This window comes from Nerophis ophidion, linkage group LG02 (genome assembly GCF_033978795.1).
Source record: "Nerophis ophidion isolate RoL-2023_Sa linkage group LG02, RoL_Noph_v1.0, whole genome shotgun sequence".
In the NCBI taxonomy this organism is placed as follows: Eukaryota; Metazoa; Chordata; class Actinopteri; order Syngnathiformes; family Syngnathidae; genus Nerophis; species Nerophis ophidion.
Window position 1 is genome coordinate 76,946,601 of NC_084612.1, and position 16,462 is coordinate 76,963,062.

The following is a 16,462-nucleotide window of genomic DNA, read 5'->3' on the forward strand; positions in this document are numbered from 1 at the left end:
AATAACTAAAAACGGTAAAAAACATAAAATGTTATAATTAAAAACGGTAAAAACCATAAAATGTTTTATAATAACTTAAAAACTGTAAAAACCATAAAATGTTATAATAACTAAAAACGGTAAAAAATATAAAATGTTATAATAACTAAAAACGGTAAAAACCATAAAATGTTATAATAACTTAAAAACTGTAAAAAACATTAAATGCTAAAATAACTTAAAACTGTGAAAATCATAACATTTTATGATAACTTAAACAATGTAAAAACCATTCAATGCTATAACTTAAACTATAAAAACCATAAAATGTTATAATAACTTCGAAATTGTAAAAAACCTTAAATGTTACAACTTAAAAATTGTAAAAACAATAAAATGTTTTTATAAAATTTAGAAACTGTAAAAAAAAAGTTAAATGTTACAACTTAAAAATTGTTAAAACCATAAAATGTTATTATATAATTTAGACACTGTAAAAAAACGTAAAATGTTATAACTTCAAAACTGTAAAAAACTAAGTGTTATAATAAACTAAAAACTGTAAAAAACATCAAATGTTATAATAACTTAAAAACCATAAAATGTTATAACATCAAAACTGTAAAAACCATAAAATGTTACAATAATTTAAAATCTGTAAAAAAAAAAAATGTTACCGTAACTTAAAATCTGTAAAAACTGAAAATGTTATAATAACTTAAAAACTATAAAAAACAGAAAATGTTATAATAACTTCAAAATTGTAAAAAACTTTAAATGTTACAACTTAAAAATTGTAAAAACAATAAAATGTTTTTTTTTTATTTAGAAACTGTAAAAAAAACGTTAAATGTTACAACTTAAAAATGGTAAAAACCATAAAATGTTATTATATAATTTAGACACTGTAAAAACCATCAAATGTTATAACTTCAAAACTATAAAAAACATAAAGTGTTATAATAAACTAAAAACTGTAGAAAACATCGAATGTTATAATAACTTAAAAACCATAAAATGTTATAACATCAAAACTTTAAAAACCATAAAATGTTACAATAACTTAAAATCTGTGAAAAAAAATTAAAATGTTACCATAACTTAAAATCTGTAAAAACTGAAACTGTTATAATAACTTAAAAACTGTAAAAAAAACAATGTAAAATTTAAAATAACTTAAAACTGTAAAAACCATAACATTTTATAACAAACTGTAAAAAACAAAATGTTATATAAAGACCATAAAATGTTATAATAACTTAAAAACTGTAAAAACCATAAAATGTTACAATAACTTAAAATCTGTAAAAAACAAAATGTTCCGATAGCTTAAAAACTGTAAAAAACAGAAAATGTTATAATAACTTAAAAACTGTAAAAAAAAAACATAAAATTAAAAATAACCTACAACTGTAAAAACCATAAAATGTTATAACTTAAACTGAAAAAAACTAAATGTTATATAAAGACCATAAAATGTTATAATAACTTAAAAACTGTAAAAACCATAAAATTTTACAATATCTTAAAAGCTTTAAAAAACTAAAAATGTTATAACTTAAAAACTGTAAAAAAAAAAAAACTGAAAATGTTACCGTAACTTAAAATCTGTAAAAACAGAATGTTATAATAACTTGGAATCTGTAAAAAAACATAAAATATTACAATAACTTAAAAACTGTAAAGACGTTACAATAACTTAAAATTTTTAAAAAACTGCTGTAAAAAAACTGAAAATGTTTAATAACTTAAAATCTGTAAAAACTGAAAATGTTATAATAACTTAAAAACTGTAAAAAACATAACATGGTATAATAAATCAAACGGTTGGGACATGTTTGGGGGGGGGATTTTGGTCAAAGTGGGCGGGGCCACCTCACACAAATGAAAAGAAATCCCGCCAACCAACGCTCGTCCTGTTCTGGTTTCCAGGAAGTCCCTTCAAGGTCCCTGTGCAGGACACTGTGGACCCCTACAAGGTCAAGGTGTCCGGTCCAGGTGTGGGTCAAGGGGTCAGGGCCCACATTCCTCAGTCCTTCACTGTGGACTGCAGGAAGGCGGGCAAGGCCCCGCTTGCCGTGACCGTGGCCGCCCCCAGAGGTGCCTTGGAGCCCGTGGAGGTGGTGGACAACCGGGACGGAACCCACACCGTGTCCTACACGCCCTCTGGGGAGGGAATGTACAGTGTGGACGTCCTGTATGGGGAGGAGGACGTCCCCTCCAGGTAAACATACTTCATTACAGCGGAAACACAATAAATAATCAGGGGTGTCCAACTTGAAGAGTGGGGGCCGCATTGGTAGTAAAGTAACTATTTGTGTTCAATATGTTTATATGATCACATATTATTGGACTAATGAATTGCATATATAATTAATAATGAATATATTTGGCTATTAAGAGTATGTGATAATTTGACCCTTGTATACTTCTGTAAAAAGCAGCCAAAATGTGCCAAACATGTAAAAGAGTGGAGGGAATGTTTAGCGTTTTCCCTTTGATGGCTGTAGGTTTGATTTTGTTTTGCTGATTGGACGTTTTTTTATAATAATATCCACAAAGTTCAATGAGCAGGTTGTGTAATGTGTGACCATGTTCCGATTTTTTTTTCCTGCACCATGACTAGGGAAGGTTGTTTTGGATTGGGTAATATTAGAGATGTCTGATGATTTCGGACTGACGATATTATTGGCCAATAAATGCTTTAAAATGTAATATCGGAAATTATCAGTATCGGTTTCAAAAAATAAAATTCATGACTTAGTAAAACACGGCTGTACGGAGTTATATACGCCAATAAAATGAACCTTAAAGGCACTGCCTTTGCGTGCCGGCCCAATCACATAATACCTACGGCTTTTCACACACACAAGTGAATGCAAGGGTGGCCGTATAAACAACTTAAATATGCACCCAACTGTGAACCCACACCAAACAAGAATGACAAACACATTTTGGGAGAACATCTGCACCGTAACACAATACACAACAGAACAAATACCCAGAACCCCTTGAGGCATACTTGGTCAACAACCATACAGATCTCACTGAGGGTGGCCGTATAAACAACTTTAACACTGTTACAAATATGGGCCCCACTGTGAACCCACACCCAACAAGAATGACAAACACATTTTGGGAGAACATCTGCACCGTAACACAACATTTACACAACAGAACAAATACCCAGAATCCCTTGCAGCCCTAACTCTTGCGGGACAATATACACCCCCCTTGCGACCCCACCCCACCACCACCACCACATCAACCCCGCCCACCTCAACCTCCTCATGCTCTCTCAGAGAGAGCATGTCCCAAATTCCAAGCTGCTGTTTTTGAGGCATGTTCAAAAAAAGAATGCACTTTATGAATTTTTTTTTTTTTCCATAACTTGAGTTTATTTATTTTGCAAAAACCTTGTTACATTGTTTAATGCATCCAGCGGGGCATCACAACAAAATTAGGCATAATAATGTGTTCATTCCACAACTGTATATATATCCATATTGGAATCTGTAATTAAGAGTTGGACAATATCGGGATATCGGCAAAAAAGCCATTATCGGACATCTCTATTCATTGGACATTTTTTTTATTATATCCACAAAGTTCAATGAGCAGTTTATGTAATGTGTGACCTTGTTCTGATTTTTTTTCCTGCCCCATGACTAGGGAAGGTTGTTTGGATTGGGTAATACAAGTACATGCTGTGCGTTTAATCACATTGATGTACAATTAATAGCCTTCTAACTTTATTTTGTTGGCCACCAGATGGCGACAACATGGCCAATATAAGACCGCTGACTAATTCTTTATTGGACTCGTAGTTTGGACACTCCTGATCTACATCAACACTACGAGTAGACAATTAAAAAAATTGAATAAAAATTCAAATTGATATTTGGTTTAATTTTTCTCTCAATTTAGAATCGGGATTAAATAAAGGAAATGTTTTATTTATTTTTTGTTTCTCTTCAGCCCCTTCAGGTTTCGGGTCCTGCCCACTCACGACGCCAGCAAAGTCCGAGCCAGCGGCCCCGGCCTGACCGGCAAAGTCCTGGCCAGCTTCCCGGTGGACTTCAACATTGACGCCAGGCAAGCGGGCCAAGGACAACTCAGCGTGCTCATCACCGTGAGTGACATCTTTTACAGGAACTTACTTTCAGTCATCACCGTGAGTGACACCTTTTACAGGAACTTACTTTCAGTCATCACCGTGAGTGACACCTTTTACAGGAACTTACTTTCAGTCATCACCGTGAGTGACACCTTTTACAGGAACTTACTTTCAGTCATCACCGTGAGTGACACCTTTTACAGGAACTTACTTTCAGTCATCACCGTGAGTGACACCTTTTACAGGAACTTACTTTCAGTCATCACTGTGAGTGACACCTTTTACAGGAACTTACTTTCAGTCATCACCGTGAGTGACACCTTTTACAGGAACTTACTTTCAGTCATCACTGTGAGTGACACCTTTTACAGGAACTTACTTTCAGTCATCACCGTGAGTGACACCTTTTACAGGAACTTACTTTCAGTCATCACCGTGAGTGACACCTTTTACAGGAACTTACTTTCAGTCATCACCGTGAGTGACACCTTTTACAGGAACTTACTTTCAGTCATCACCGTGAGTGACACCTTTTACAGGAACTTACTTTCAGTCATCACCGTGAGTGACACCTTTTACAGGAACCTACTTTCAGTCACCACCGTGAGTGACACCATTTAAAAGAACTTACTTTCAGTCATCACCGTGAGTGACACCTTTTACAGGAACTTACTTTCAGTCATCACCGTGAGTGACACCTTTTACCGGAACTTACTTTCAGTCATCACCGTGAGTGACACCTTTTACAGGAACTTACTTTCAGTCATCACCGTGAGTGACACCTTTTACAGGAACTTACTTTCAGTCATCACCGTGAGTGACACCTTTTACAGGAACTTTCTTTCAGTCATCACCGTGATTGACACCTTTTACAGGAACTTTCAGTCATCACCGTGAGTGACACCTTTTACAGGAAGTCATCACCGTGAGTGACACCTTTTACAGGAACTTACTTTCAGTCATCACCGTGAGTGACACCTTTTACAGGAACTTACTTTCGTGAATGACACCTTTTACAGGAACTTACTTTCAGTCATCACCGTGAGTGACACCTTTTACAGGAACTTTCTTTCAGTCATCACCGTGATTGACACCTTTTACAGGAACTTTCAGTCATCACCGTGAGTGACACCTTTTACAGGAAGTCATCACCGTGAGTGACACCTTTTACAGGAACTTACTTTCAGTCATCACCGTGAGTGACACCTTTTACAGGAACTTACTTTCAGTCATCACCGTGAGTACAGGATCTTACTTTCAGTCATCACCGTGAGTGACACCTTTTACAGGAAGTCATCACCGTGAGTGACACCTTTTACAGGAACTTACTTTCAGTCATCACCGTGAGTACAGGAACTTACTTTCAGTCATCACCGTGAGTGACACCTTTTACAGGAAGTCATCACCGTGAGTGACACCTTTTACAGGAACTTACTTTCAGTCATCACCGTGAGTACAGGAACTTACTTTCAGTCATCACCGTGAGTGACACCTTTAACAGGAACTTTCAGTCATCACCGTGAGTGACAACCTTTTACAGGAACTTACTTTCAGTCATCAACGTGAGTGACACCTTTTACAGGAACTTTCAGTCATCACCGTGAGTGACAACTTTTACATCTGCGGTCCTCTCCAAGGTTTCTCATTGTCATCCCATTGGGTTGAGTTGTTCCTATTGACTTAATTATTGTTTAACTATACAAATGTACATATTATTGAAGTACAAATGCTGCAGTCTTACTCTCTTGGATTGTGAGTCCTCTTGGTTGACTTAGTTGCTCGTCCTGGTCTCACCTTGGACTCCTTGGTCTTGGCTCCACGAAGCGTTTGTACAAAAAGTCCAAGTCAGGCACGTGTCTTTGATGTTTGATGGTCTTGTACTCCACCTCCCCCAGGACCAGGATGGTAAACCCAAGCTGCCCAGTATCCATGACAACCAAGACGACACGTACCAGGTGTCCTACATCCCCGACCGGACGGGCCGCTACACCATCGTCGTCAAGTACGGCGGCGATGACATCCTGACCTCGCCCTACAAAGTCCAGGCCACGGCCACGGGCGACGCCAGCAAGTGCATCGCCACCGGTCCGTCGCCACTTTTCTACAAAATGAAACATCTTTCATTTCAGAGCATCAAACATGTTGATGTTCTTCCTCCCAGGCCCCGGAGTGGGTCCCAGGGTGGCCATCGGCGAGGAGCTGGCCCTGCTGGTCAACGCCAAAGGAGCCGGGAACGGCAAAGTCAACTGTGTGGTCGTGCGGCCCGACGGCAGCGAGGTGGACGCCGAGGTCCTGGAGAACGAGGACGGCACCTTTGACATTTTTTGCACGGCCATGGAACCCGGGAACTACGTCATCTTCGTGCGCTTTGGAGGAGAGAACATACCTGGAAGTCCCTTCAAGGTCACGGTGAGTCAGACATGGTGGACCACGAGTTGGACCCTGGCGGAGTAGACAAGACCAGGGTCTGGCATTACCCTATTTTCTGGACCAATCTAATACTAGTTGTGACCAATTTAAGTCTAAGTCTAGATGTTACCAATCTAAATCCAAGACTAGTTGTGACCAATCTAAGTTTGAGACTAGTTGTGCCCAATCTAGGTCCGAGACTAGATGTGACCAATCTAGGTCCGAGACTAGATGTGACCAATCTAGGTCCGAGACTAGATGTGACCAATCTAGGTCCGAGACTAGATGTGACCAATCTAAGTCCGAGACTAGATGTGACCAATCTAAGTCCGAGACTAGATGTGACCGATCTAAGTCCGAGACTAGATGTGACCAATCTAAGTCCGAGACTAGATGTGACCAATCTAAGTCCGAGACTAGATGTGACCAATCTAAGTCCGAGACTAGATGTGACCGATCTAAGTCCGAGACTAGATGTGACCAATCTAATACTAGTTGTGACCAATTTAAGTCTAAGTCTAGATGTGACCAATCTAAATCCAAGACTAGATGTGACCAATCTAATACTAGTTGTGACCAATTTAAGTCTAAGTCTAGATGTGACCAATCTAAATCCAAGACTAGTTGTGACCAATCTAAATTTGAGACTAGTTGTGACCAATCTAAGTCCGAGACTAGATGTGACCAATCTGAGTCCGAGACTAGATGTGACCAATTTAAGTCCGAGACTAGTTGGGACCAATCTAAGTCCGAGACTAGATGCGACCAATCTAAGTCCAAGACTAGTTGTGACCATTTTAAGTTCGAGACTAGTTGGGACCATCTAAGTCCGAGACTAGATGCGACCTATCTAAGTCCAAGACTAGTTGTGACCATTTTAAGTTCGAGACTAGTTGTGACCAATCTAAGTCTGACACTAGATGCGATCAATCTAAGTCCGAGACTAGATGCGACCAATCTAAGTCCGAGACTAGATGCGACCAATCTAAGTCCGAGACTAGATGCGATCAATCTAAGTCCGAGACTAGATGTGACCAATCTAAGTCCGAGACTAGATGTGACCAATCTAAGTCCGAGACTAGATGTGACCAAGTCCGAGACTAGATGAGACCAGTCTAAGTCCGAGACTAGACTTGACCAATCTAATACTAGTTGTGACCAATTTAAGTCTAAGACTAGATGTGACCAACCTAAGTCCGAGACTAGATGTGACCAATTTAAGTCCGAGACTAGATGTGACCAATTTAAGTCCGAGACTAGATGTGACCAATTTAAGTCCGAGACTAGATGTGACCAATTTAAGTCCGAGACTAGATGTGACCAATTTAAGTCCGAGACTAGATGTGACCAATCTAAGTCCGAGACTAGATGCGACCAATCTAAGTCCGAGACTAGATGCGACCAATCTAAGTCCGAGACTAGATGCGACCAATCTAAGTCCGAGACTAGATGCGACCAATCTAAGTCCGAGACTAGATGCGATCAATCTAAGTCCGAGACTAGTTGTGACCAATCTAATACAAGTTGTGACCAATTTAAGTCTGAGACTAGATGTGACCAACCTAAGTCCGAGACTAGATGTGACCAATTTAAGTCCGAGACTAGATGTGACCAATCTAAGTCCGAGACTAGATGCGACCAATCTAAGTCCGAGACTAGACGTGACCAATCTAAGTCCGAGACTAGATGCGACCAATCTAAGTCCGAGACTAGACGTGACCAATCTAAGTCCGAGACTAGACGTGACCAATCTAAGTCCGAGACTAGACGTGACCAATCTAAGTCCGAGACTAGACGTGACCAATCTAAGTCCGAGACTAGATGTTATATGACCAATTTAAGACTACATGCGACCAATCTAAGTCCGAGACTAGACGTGACCAATCTAAGTCCGAGACTAGACGTGACCAATCTAAGTCCGAGACTAGACGTGACCAATCTAAGTCCGAGACTAGACGTGACCAATCTAAGTCCGAGACTAGACGTGACCAATCTAAGTCCGAGACTAGACGTGACCAATCTAAGTCCGAGACTAGACGTGACCAATCTAAGTCCGAGACTAGATGTTATATGACCAATTTAAGACTAGATGAGACCAATCTAAGTCCGAGACTAGTTGTGACCAACAATCTAAGTTTGAGACTAGATGTGATATGACCAATCTAAGAGTAGGTTTGACCAATCTAAGTCTGAGACTAGTTGTGACCAGGCCCGAGACTAGATGCGAGCAATCTAGGTCCGAGACTAGATGTGACCAATCTAAGTCCGAGACTAGACGTGACCAATCTAAGTCCGAGACTAGACGTGACCAATCTAAGTCCGAGACTAGACGTGACCAATCTAAGTCCGAGACTAGACGTGACAAATCTTAGTCCGAGACTAGACGTGACCAATCTAAGTCCGAGACTAGACGTGACCAATCTAAGTCCGAGACTAGACGTGACCAATCTAAGTCCGAGACTAGACGTGACCAATCTAAGTCCGAGACTAGACGTGACCAATCTAAGTCCGAGACTAGATGTTATATGACCAATTTAAGACTACATGCGACCAATCTAAGTCCGAGACTACACGTGACCAATCTAAGTCCGAGACTAGACGTGACCAATCTAAGTCCGAGACTAGACGTGACCAATCTAAGTCCGAGACTAGACGTGACCAATCTAAGTCCGAGACTAGACGTGACCAATCTAAGTCCGAGACTAGACGTGACCAATCTAAGTCCGAGACTAGACGTGACCAATCTAAGTCCGAGACTAGATGTTATATGACCAATTTAAGACTAGATGAGACCAATCTAAGTCCGAGACTAGTTGTGACCAACAATCTAAGTTTGAGACTAGATGTGATATGACCAATCTAAGAGTAGGTTTGACCAATCTAAGTCTGAGACTAGTTGTGACCAGGCCCGAGACTGGATGTGACCAATCTAAGTCCGAGACTGGATGTGACCAATTTAAGTCCGATACTAGATGTGACCAATCTAAGTCCGAGACTAGACGTGACCAATTTAAGTCCGAGACTAGATGTTATATGACCAATTTAAGACTAGATGAGACCAATCTAAGTCCGAGACTAGTTGTGACCAACAATCTAAGTTTGAGACTAGATGTGATATGACCTATCTAAGAGTAGGTTTGACCAATCTAAGTCTGAGACTAGTTGTGACCAGGCCCGAGACTAGACGTGACCAATCTAAGTCCGAGACTGGATGTGACCAATCTAAGTCCGAGACTGGATGTGACCAATCTAAGTCCGAGACTAGATGTGACCAATCTAAGTCCGAGACTAGACGTGACCAATCTAAGTCCGAGACTAGACGTGACCAATCTAAGTCCGAGACTAGACGTGACCAATCTAAGTCCGAGACTAGACGTGACCAATCTAAGTCCGAGACTAGACGTGACAAATCTTAGTCCGAGACTAGACGTGACCAATCTAAGTCCGAGACTAGACGTGACCAATCTAAGTCCGAGACTAGACGTGACCAATCTAAGTCCGAGACTAGACGTGACCAATCTAAGTCCGAGACTAGACGTGACCAATCTAAGTCCGAGACTAGACGTGACCAATCTAAGTCCGAGACTAGACGTGACCAATCTAAGTCCGAGACTAGACGTGACCAATCTAAGTCCGAGACTAGACGTGACCAATCTAAGTCCGAGACTAGACGTGACCAATCTAAGTCCGAGACTAGACGTGACCAATCTAAGTCCGAGACTAGACGTGACCAATCTAAGTCCGAGACTAGATGTGACCAATCTAAGTCCGAGACTAGATGTGACCAATCTAAGTCCGAGACTAGTTGTGACCAAGCCCGAGACTAGATGTGACCAATCTAAGTCTAAGACTAGATGTGACCAATTAAGTCCGAGACTAGACGTGACCAATCTAAGTCCGAGACTAGACGTGACCAATCTTAAGTCCAAGACTAGACGTGACCAATCTAAGTCCGAGACTAGATGTTATATGACCAATTTAAGACTAGATGAGACCAATCTAAGTCCGAGACTAGTTGTGACCAACAATCTAAGTTTGAGACTAGATGTGATATGACCAATCTAAGAGTAGGTTTGACCAATCTAAGACAGAGACTAGTTGTGACCAGGCCCGAGACTAGATGTGACCAATCTAAGTCCGAGACTGGATGTGACCAATCTAAGTCCGAGACTGGATATGACCAATCTAAGTCCGAGACTGGATGTGACCAATCTAAGTCCGAGACTAGATGTGACCAATCTAAGTCCGAGACTAGACGTGACCAATCTAAGTCCGAGACTAGACGTGACCAATCTAAGTCCGAGACTAGACGTGACCAATCTAAGTCCGAGACTAGACGTGACCAATCTAAGTCCGAGACTAGATGTTATATGACCAATTTAAGACTAGATGAGACCAATCTAAGTCCGAGACTAGTTGTGACCAACAATCTAAGTTTGAGAATAGATGTGATATGACCAATCTAAGAGTAGGTTTGACCAATCTAAGTCTGAGACTAGTTGTGACCAGGCCCGAGACTAGATGTGACCAATCTAAGTCCGAGACTGGATGTGACCAATCTAAGTCCGAGACTGGATGTGACCAATCTAAGTCCGAGACTGGATGTGACCAATCTAAGTCCGAGACTAGATGTGACCAATCTAAGTCCGAGACTAGACGTGACCAATCTAAGTCCGAGACTAGACGTGACCAATCTAAGTCCGAGACTAGACGTGACCAATCTAAGTCCGAGACTAGATGTTATATGACCAATTTAAGACTAGATGAGACCAATCTAAGTCCGAGACTAGTTGTGACCATCAATCTAAGTTTGAGACTAGATGTGATATGACCAATCTAAGAGTAGGTTTGACCAATCTAAGTCTGAGACTAGTTGTGACCAGGCCCGAGACTAGACGTGACCAATCTAAGTCCGAGACTAGTTGTGACCAAGTCCGAGACTAGATGAAACCAATCTAAATCCGAGACTAGTCTAAGACCAATCTAACTCCGAGACATGTGATATGACCAATCTAAGACTAGATGTGACCAATCTCAGTTGAAGACTAGATGTACATCTAGTCTCGGACTTACATTGGTCATATCTAGTCTCGGACATAGATTGGTCACATCTAGTCTCGGACTTGGTCGCATCTAGTCTCAGACTTAGATTGGTCGCATATAGTCTCGGATTTGGTCGCATCTAGTCCCGGACTTAGGTTGGTCACATTTAATCTTGGATACTTATAAGAAATGTACTTTATTTGTCGCCATGGAGGCGAGGATTAGTGATTTAGAAGTAGCTAAAACACTGTGGATAGACGTTAGCCGCTAGGTAGCTATCCATGTCTACAAGCAGCTCTTCCTGAGGGTGTTTCAGTGTTAGAACTTCAACTTTATCTTTACTTTTTAACCAAAATGCGTCCATTCTCCCGTTTCTTTTTGCCCACTGTGTCTGCTGGTAAGTACTCAGTGTGCGTGCACTGCCGAACATGCTCATCTGCGCGCCCTCATGCCCATTAAAAAAAAAAGAGGGCGGGGTGGAACCGGTACTTTTTAGAGGCGTTATAGTACCAAATAGGATTCATTATTATGGCGGTACTATACAAGTACCGATATACCGTACAACCCTAGTTCCAGTCCTCAGGAAGACTGGAACTAGGGTTTTAGAGTCCAGATGTGTGGACCCTAAAACCTTCCTGTCGTCTATGCAGGCCACCAACGAGGTCCCCATCATCCAGGAACACACTTCGCTGCAGCAACAAGCTGCTCCCTTGGGGGCTGGCTTTCGACCCTGGGTACGACACACACACACACACACACACACACACACACACACACACACACACACACACACACACACACACACACACACACACACATTCTTGTATTTGTTACCTTCTGGAGACCTCCGAAAAATGCCCAGCCTTTCCAAATATATAAAGAAGTGTATTTACAACATGAATAATATATACATACTATACAAATATAAAATAGCTTGAGTTGGAATTTCACAAGAAAAAGGTCACAATTTCAGAAGAAAAAGTTAGAATTTTGGCAGTATTATAAAAAAAAGGCATTATTTTTCATATTTCTGCAATATTATGATAAAAGTTGGAATAACAGTCACAATTTCACAAGAAAAGCTTAAATGTTGTGTCGTGATTTTATTCAACAAAAGTCACAATTTTATAAGAAAACCTTAACATTTTGGCGATATTATAGTAACAATCGGAATTTTACTTGGCAAAGTAAATACATACTCAAAAAATATCGCTATTTTACAAGAACAAAAACAATGGCAATATTGGGATAAAAGTCTGAATTTGATCTTTCAAATGTCACCATTTTGCATTAAAAAGTAATTATTTTTACATAAAGTAATAACTTTATGTGAAAATATTGTATTATTACAGAAACAGAAACATATAAGACCCAATTATATAAGCAAAAAAGTCGACACATTGTGAGAAGAAAATATAAGTACACCTCTGCATCCTTGTTTACAACAAAGAAAAAAAACAATTTATTAACAGTTTTTTTCTTGGAACAGGAGTGCATCAATTTGCCGGAAATTAAATAAATTCAATGAAGAATAACAATTTTAAAGAGCACAATATATAAAACACTTTAACCTAAAAAACTGGTAAAAACATAAGGATAAGGGTAAAAGTATATCTTAAAGATAAGAAGGTCCATTACCATTAAAAAAAGAACATTTATAAACCCTAAGAAAAACCTTAAAATTGATCCTGACACACACGGGGAGTTAATGCAGAGATTTTAAAACTGGTGTAATGTGAGCCCGCCTTCTGGTCTTCATCAGGACACATGCTGCTGAATTACATATATATATATATATATATATATATATATATATATATATATATATATATAGTGTATGTATGTGTATATATAACCTATGTATATGAGACTAGACGAGACCAATCTAAGTCCGAGACTAGACGAGACCAATCTAAGTCCGAGACTAGACGTGACCAATCTAAGTCCGAGACTAGACGTGACCAATCTAAGTCCGAGACTAGACGTGACCAATCTAAGTCCGAGACTATACGTGACCAATCTAAGTCCGAGACTAGATGTGACCAATCTAAGTCCGAGACTAGATGTGACCAATCTAAGTCCGAGACTAGATGTGACCAATCTAAGTCCGAGACTAGATGTGACCAATCTAAGTCCGAGACTAGATGTGACCAATCTAAGTCCGAGACTAGATGTGACCAATCTAAGTCCGAGACTAGATGTGACCAATCTAAGTCAGAGACTAGATGTGACCAATCTAAGTCCGAGACTAGATGTGACCAATCTAAGTCCGAGACTAGATGTGACCAATCTAAGTCCGAGACTAGATGTGACCAATCTAAGTCCGAGACTAGATGTGACCAATCTAAGTCCGAGACTAGATGTGACCAATCTAAGTCCGAGACTAGATGTGACCAATCTAAGTCCGAGACTAGATGTGACCAATCTAAGTCCGAGACTAGATGTGACCAATCTAAGTCCGAGACTAGTTGTGACTAAGTCTGAGACCAATCCAAGTCCGAGAGCAGATGTGACAAATCCAAGTCCGAGACTAGATGTGACAAATCTAAGTCCGAGACTAAATGAGACCAATTTAAGTCCAAGACTAGTTGTGACCAAGCCCGAGACTAGATGAGACCAATCTAAGTCCGAGACTAGATGAGAACATCTAAGTCCAAGACTAGACAAGACCAATCTAAGTCCGAGACTAGATGTGATATGACCAATGTAAGACTAGACGTGACCAACAACCAAGTCCGAGACTAGATGTGACAAATCTAAGTCCGAGACTAAATGAGACCAATCTAAGTCCAAGACTAGTTGTGACCAAGCCCGACACTAGATGAGACCAATCTAAGTCCGAGACTAGATGAGACCATCTAAGTCCAAGACTAGACAAGACCAATCTAAGTCCGAGACTAGATGTGATATGACCAATGTAAGACTAGACGTGACCAACAACCAAGTCCGAGACTAGATGTGATATGACCAATCTAAGTCCGGGACTAGATGTGATATGACCAATCTAAGACTAGATTTGACGAATCTAAGTCCAAGACTAGACGTGACCAGTCTAAGTCCGAGACTAGATGAGACTAATCTAAGTCCAAGACTAGACGTGGCCAACAATCTAAGTTCGAGACTAGATGTGATATGACCATACTAAGACTAGGTTGGACCAATCTAAGTCCGAGACTAGTTGTGACCAAGCCCGAGACTAGATGTGACCAATATAAGTCCGAGACTAGACGTGACCAATCTAAGTCCGAGTCTAGAAGTGACCTTTTTAGCGATGGCCACTGATTAGCTCCTGTCTTGTCTCCAGCAGGCGACCTCAGACCACTATGAGGTGGTCAGTGACAGCGTAAACGGAGGCAGCTTCAGATCTTTTGACCTGGTCATACCTTTCTCCGTCCAGAGGGGACAAATCACCGGTGAGAGACACTCCATGTTTTCCCAATGATCGCTGGTCCAGTCATGTGCGGCCACTGCTTGTTGTTGACAAGCTCGCCACGTGTTTGGGTCATTGGATCTTTCAAATAAACATAGTGGATCTAACATAATAGTGAGAGTCCAGTCCATAGTGGATCTAACATAATAGTGAGAGTCCAGTCCATAGTGGATCTAACATAATAATGAGAGTCCAGTCCATAGTGGATCTAACATAATAGTGAGAGAGTCCAGTCCATAGTGGATCTAACATAATAGTGAGAGTCCAGTCCATAGTGGATCTTACATAATAGTGTTAGAGTCCAGTCCAAAGTGGATCTAACATAATAGTGAGAGTCCAGTCCATAGTGGATCTAACATAATAGTGAGAGTCCAGTCCATAGTGGATCTAACATAATAGTGAGAGTCCAGTCCATAGTGGATCTAACATAATAGTGAGAGTCCAGTCCATAGTGGATCTAACATAATTTGGAAGTCAAGGCGCTAGAGCAGGGGTCGGAAAACTTTACCAATCAAAGAGCCATTTTACCTGTTTCACAAAATAAAGAAGACAATGGGAACTGCAACCATTCTCGCGACTATCTGCTGGTGGTCACTCAGAGAACAACAATAAGGGCGTGCTATGTAGACATTGCCTTTGACACCTTCTACAACATGTACAGACCGCTTGCCACCCCAGTAACATGTATGTGGCTACCACAGGTACACGTACACGACTACAAGGCATAGTTGTTCAACAGCCATACAGGTTACACTGAAGGTTGTGATATAAACAACTTTAACACTCTTGCTAATATGCGCCACACTGTGAACCCACACCAAACAAGAATGACAAACACATTTCGGGAGAACATCCGCACTGTAACCCATTTTAAACGCAACATGACAATTACCCATAATCCCATGCATCCGTGACTATTCCTGGCTATATTATACACCCCGCTAGCACCAAACCCTGCCTGTCCTTAAATGGCCTGCCCCTGACCTGAACCCCATAGAGAATACGTGGGGGATTGTGAAGAAGCTGAAAGACACCAGACCCAATAATGCAAATTAGCTAAAGCTGAAGCATCCTGGGCATCCATAACACCTCAGCAATGCCACAGGCTGATTGAAGCATCCTGGGCATCCATAACACTTCAGCAATGCCACTGGCTGATTGAAGCATCCTGGGCATCAATAACACTTCAGCAATGCCACAGGCTGATTGAAGCATCCTGGGCATCCATAACACGTCAGCAATGCCACAGGTTGATTGAAGCATCCTGGGCATCCATAACACTTCATCAATGCCACAGGCTGATTGAAGCATCCTGGGCATCCATAACACTTCAGCAATGCCACAGGCTGATTGAAGCATCCTGGGCACCCATAACACCTCAGCAATGCCACAGGCTGATTGAAGCATCCTGGGCATCCATAACACCTCAGCAATGCCACAGGCTGATTGAAGCATCCTGGGCATCCATAACACCTCAGCAATGC

The 16,462-nt window shown here is 40.8% G+C and overlaps 1 protein-coding gene and 1 long non-coding RNA gene across 3 annotated transcripts in view; one reads left to right on the forward strand and one right to left on the reverse strand.

The window, feature by feature from the left end:
• LOC133546085 (uncharacterized) overlaps nt 1-16,462 on the reverse strand; it is a 424,415-nt gene that overhangs the window by 363,438 nt on the left and 44,515 nt on the right. The gene's annotated exons all lie outside the window — the stretch shown is intronic.
• The window catches only part of flnbl (filamin B, like), a 105,245-nt gene that overhangs the window by 66,259 nt on the left and 22,524 nt on the right, over nt 1-16,462 (forward strand). Inside the window, exons 29-34 of one of the 2 annotated variants that reach the window (XM_061891820.1) lie at nt 1,912-2,203; nt 3,958-4,111; nt 5,992-6,181; nt 6,258-6,505; nt 12,199-12,282; nt 14,853-14,961. In XM_061891820.1, coding sequence (XP_061747804.1) covers nt 1,912-2,203; nt 3,958-4,111; nt 5,992-6,181; nt 6,258-6,505; nt 12,199-12,282; nt 14,853-14,961 — 1,077 coding nt within the window. The remainder of the gene's footprint in view (nt 1-1,911; nt 2,204-3,957; nt 4,112-5,991; nt 6,182-6,257; nt 6,506-12,198; nt 12,283-14,852; nt 14,962-16,462) is intronic. The other variant, XM_061891829.1, reaches the window with a different exon arrangement.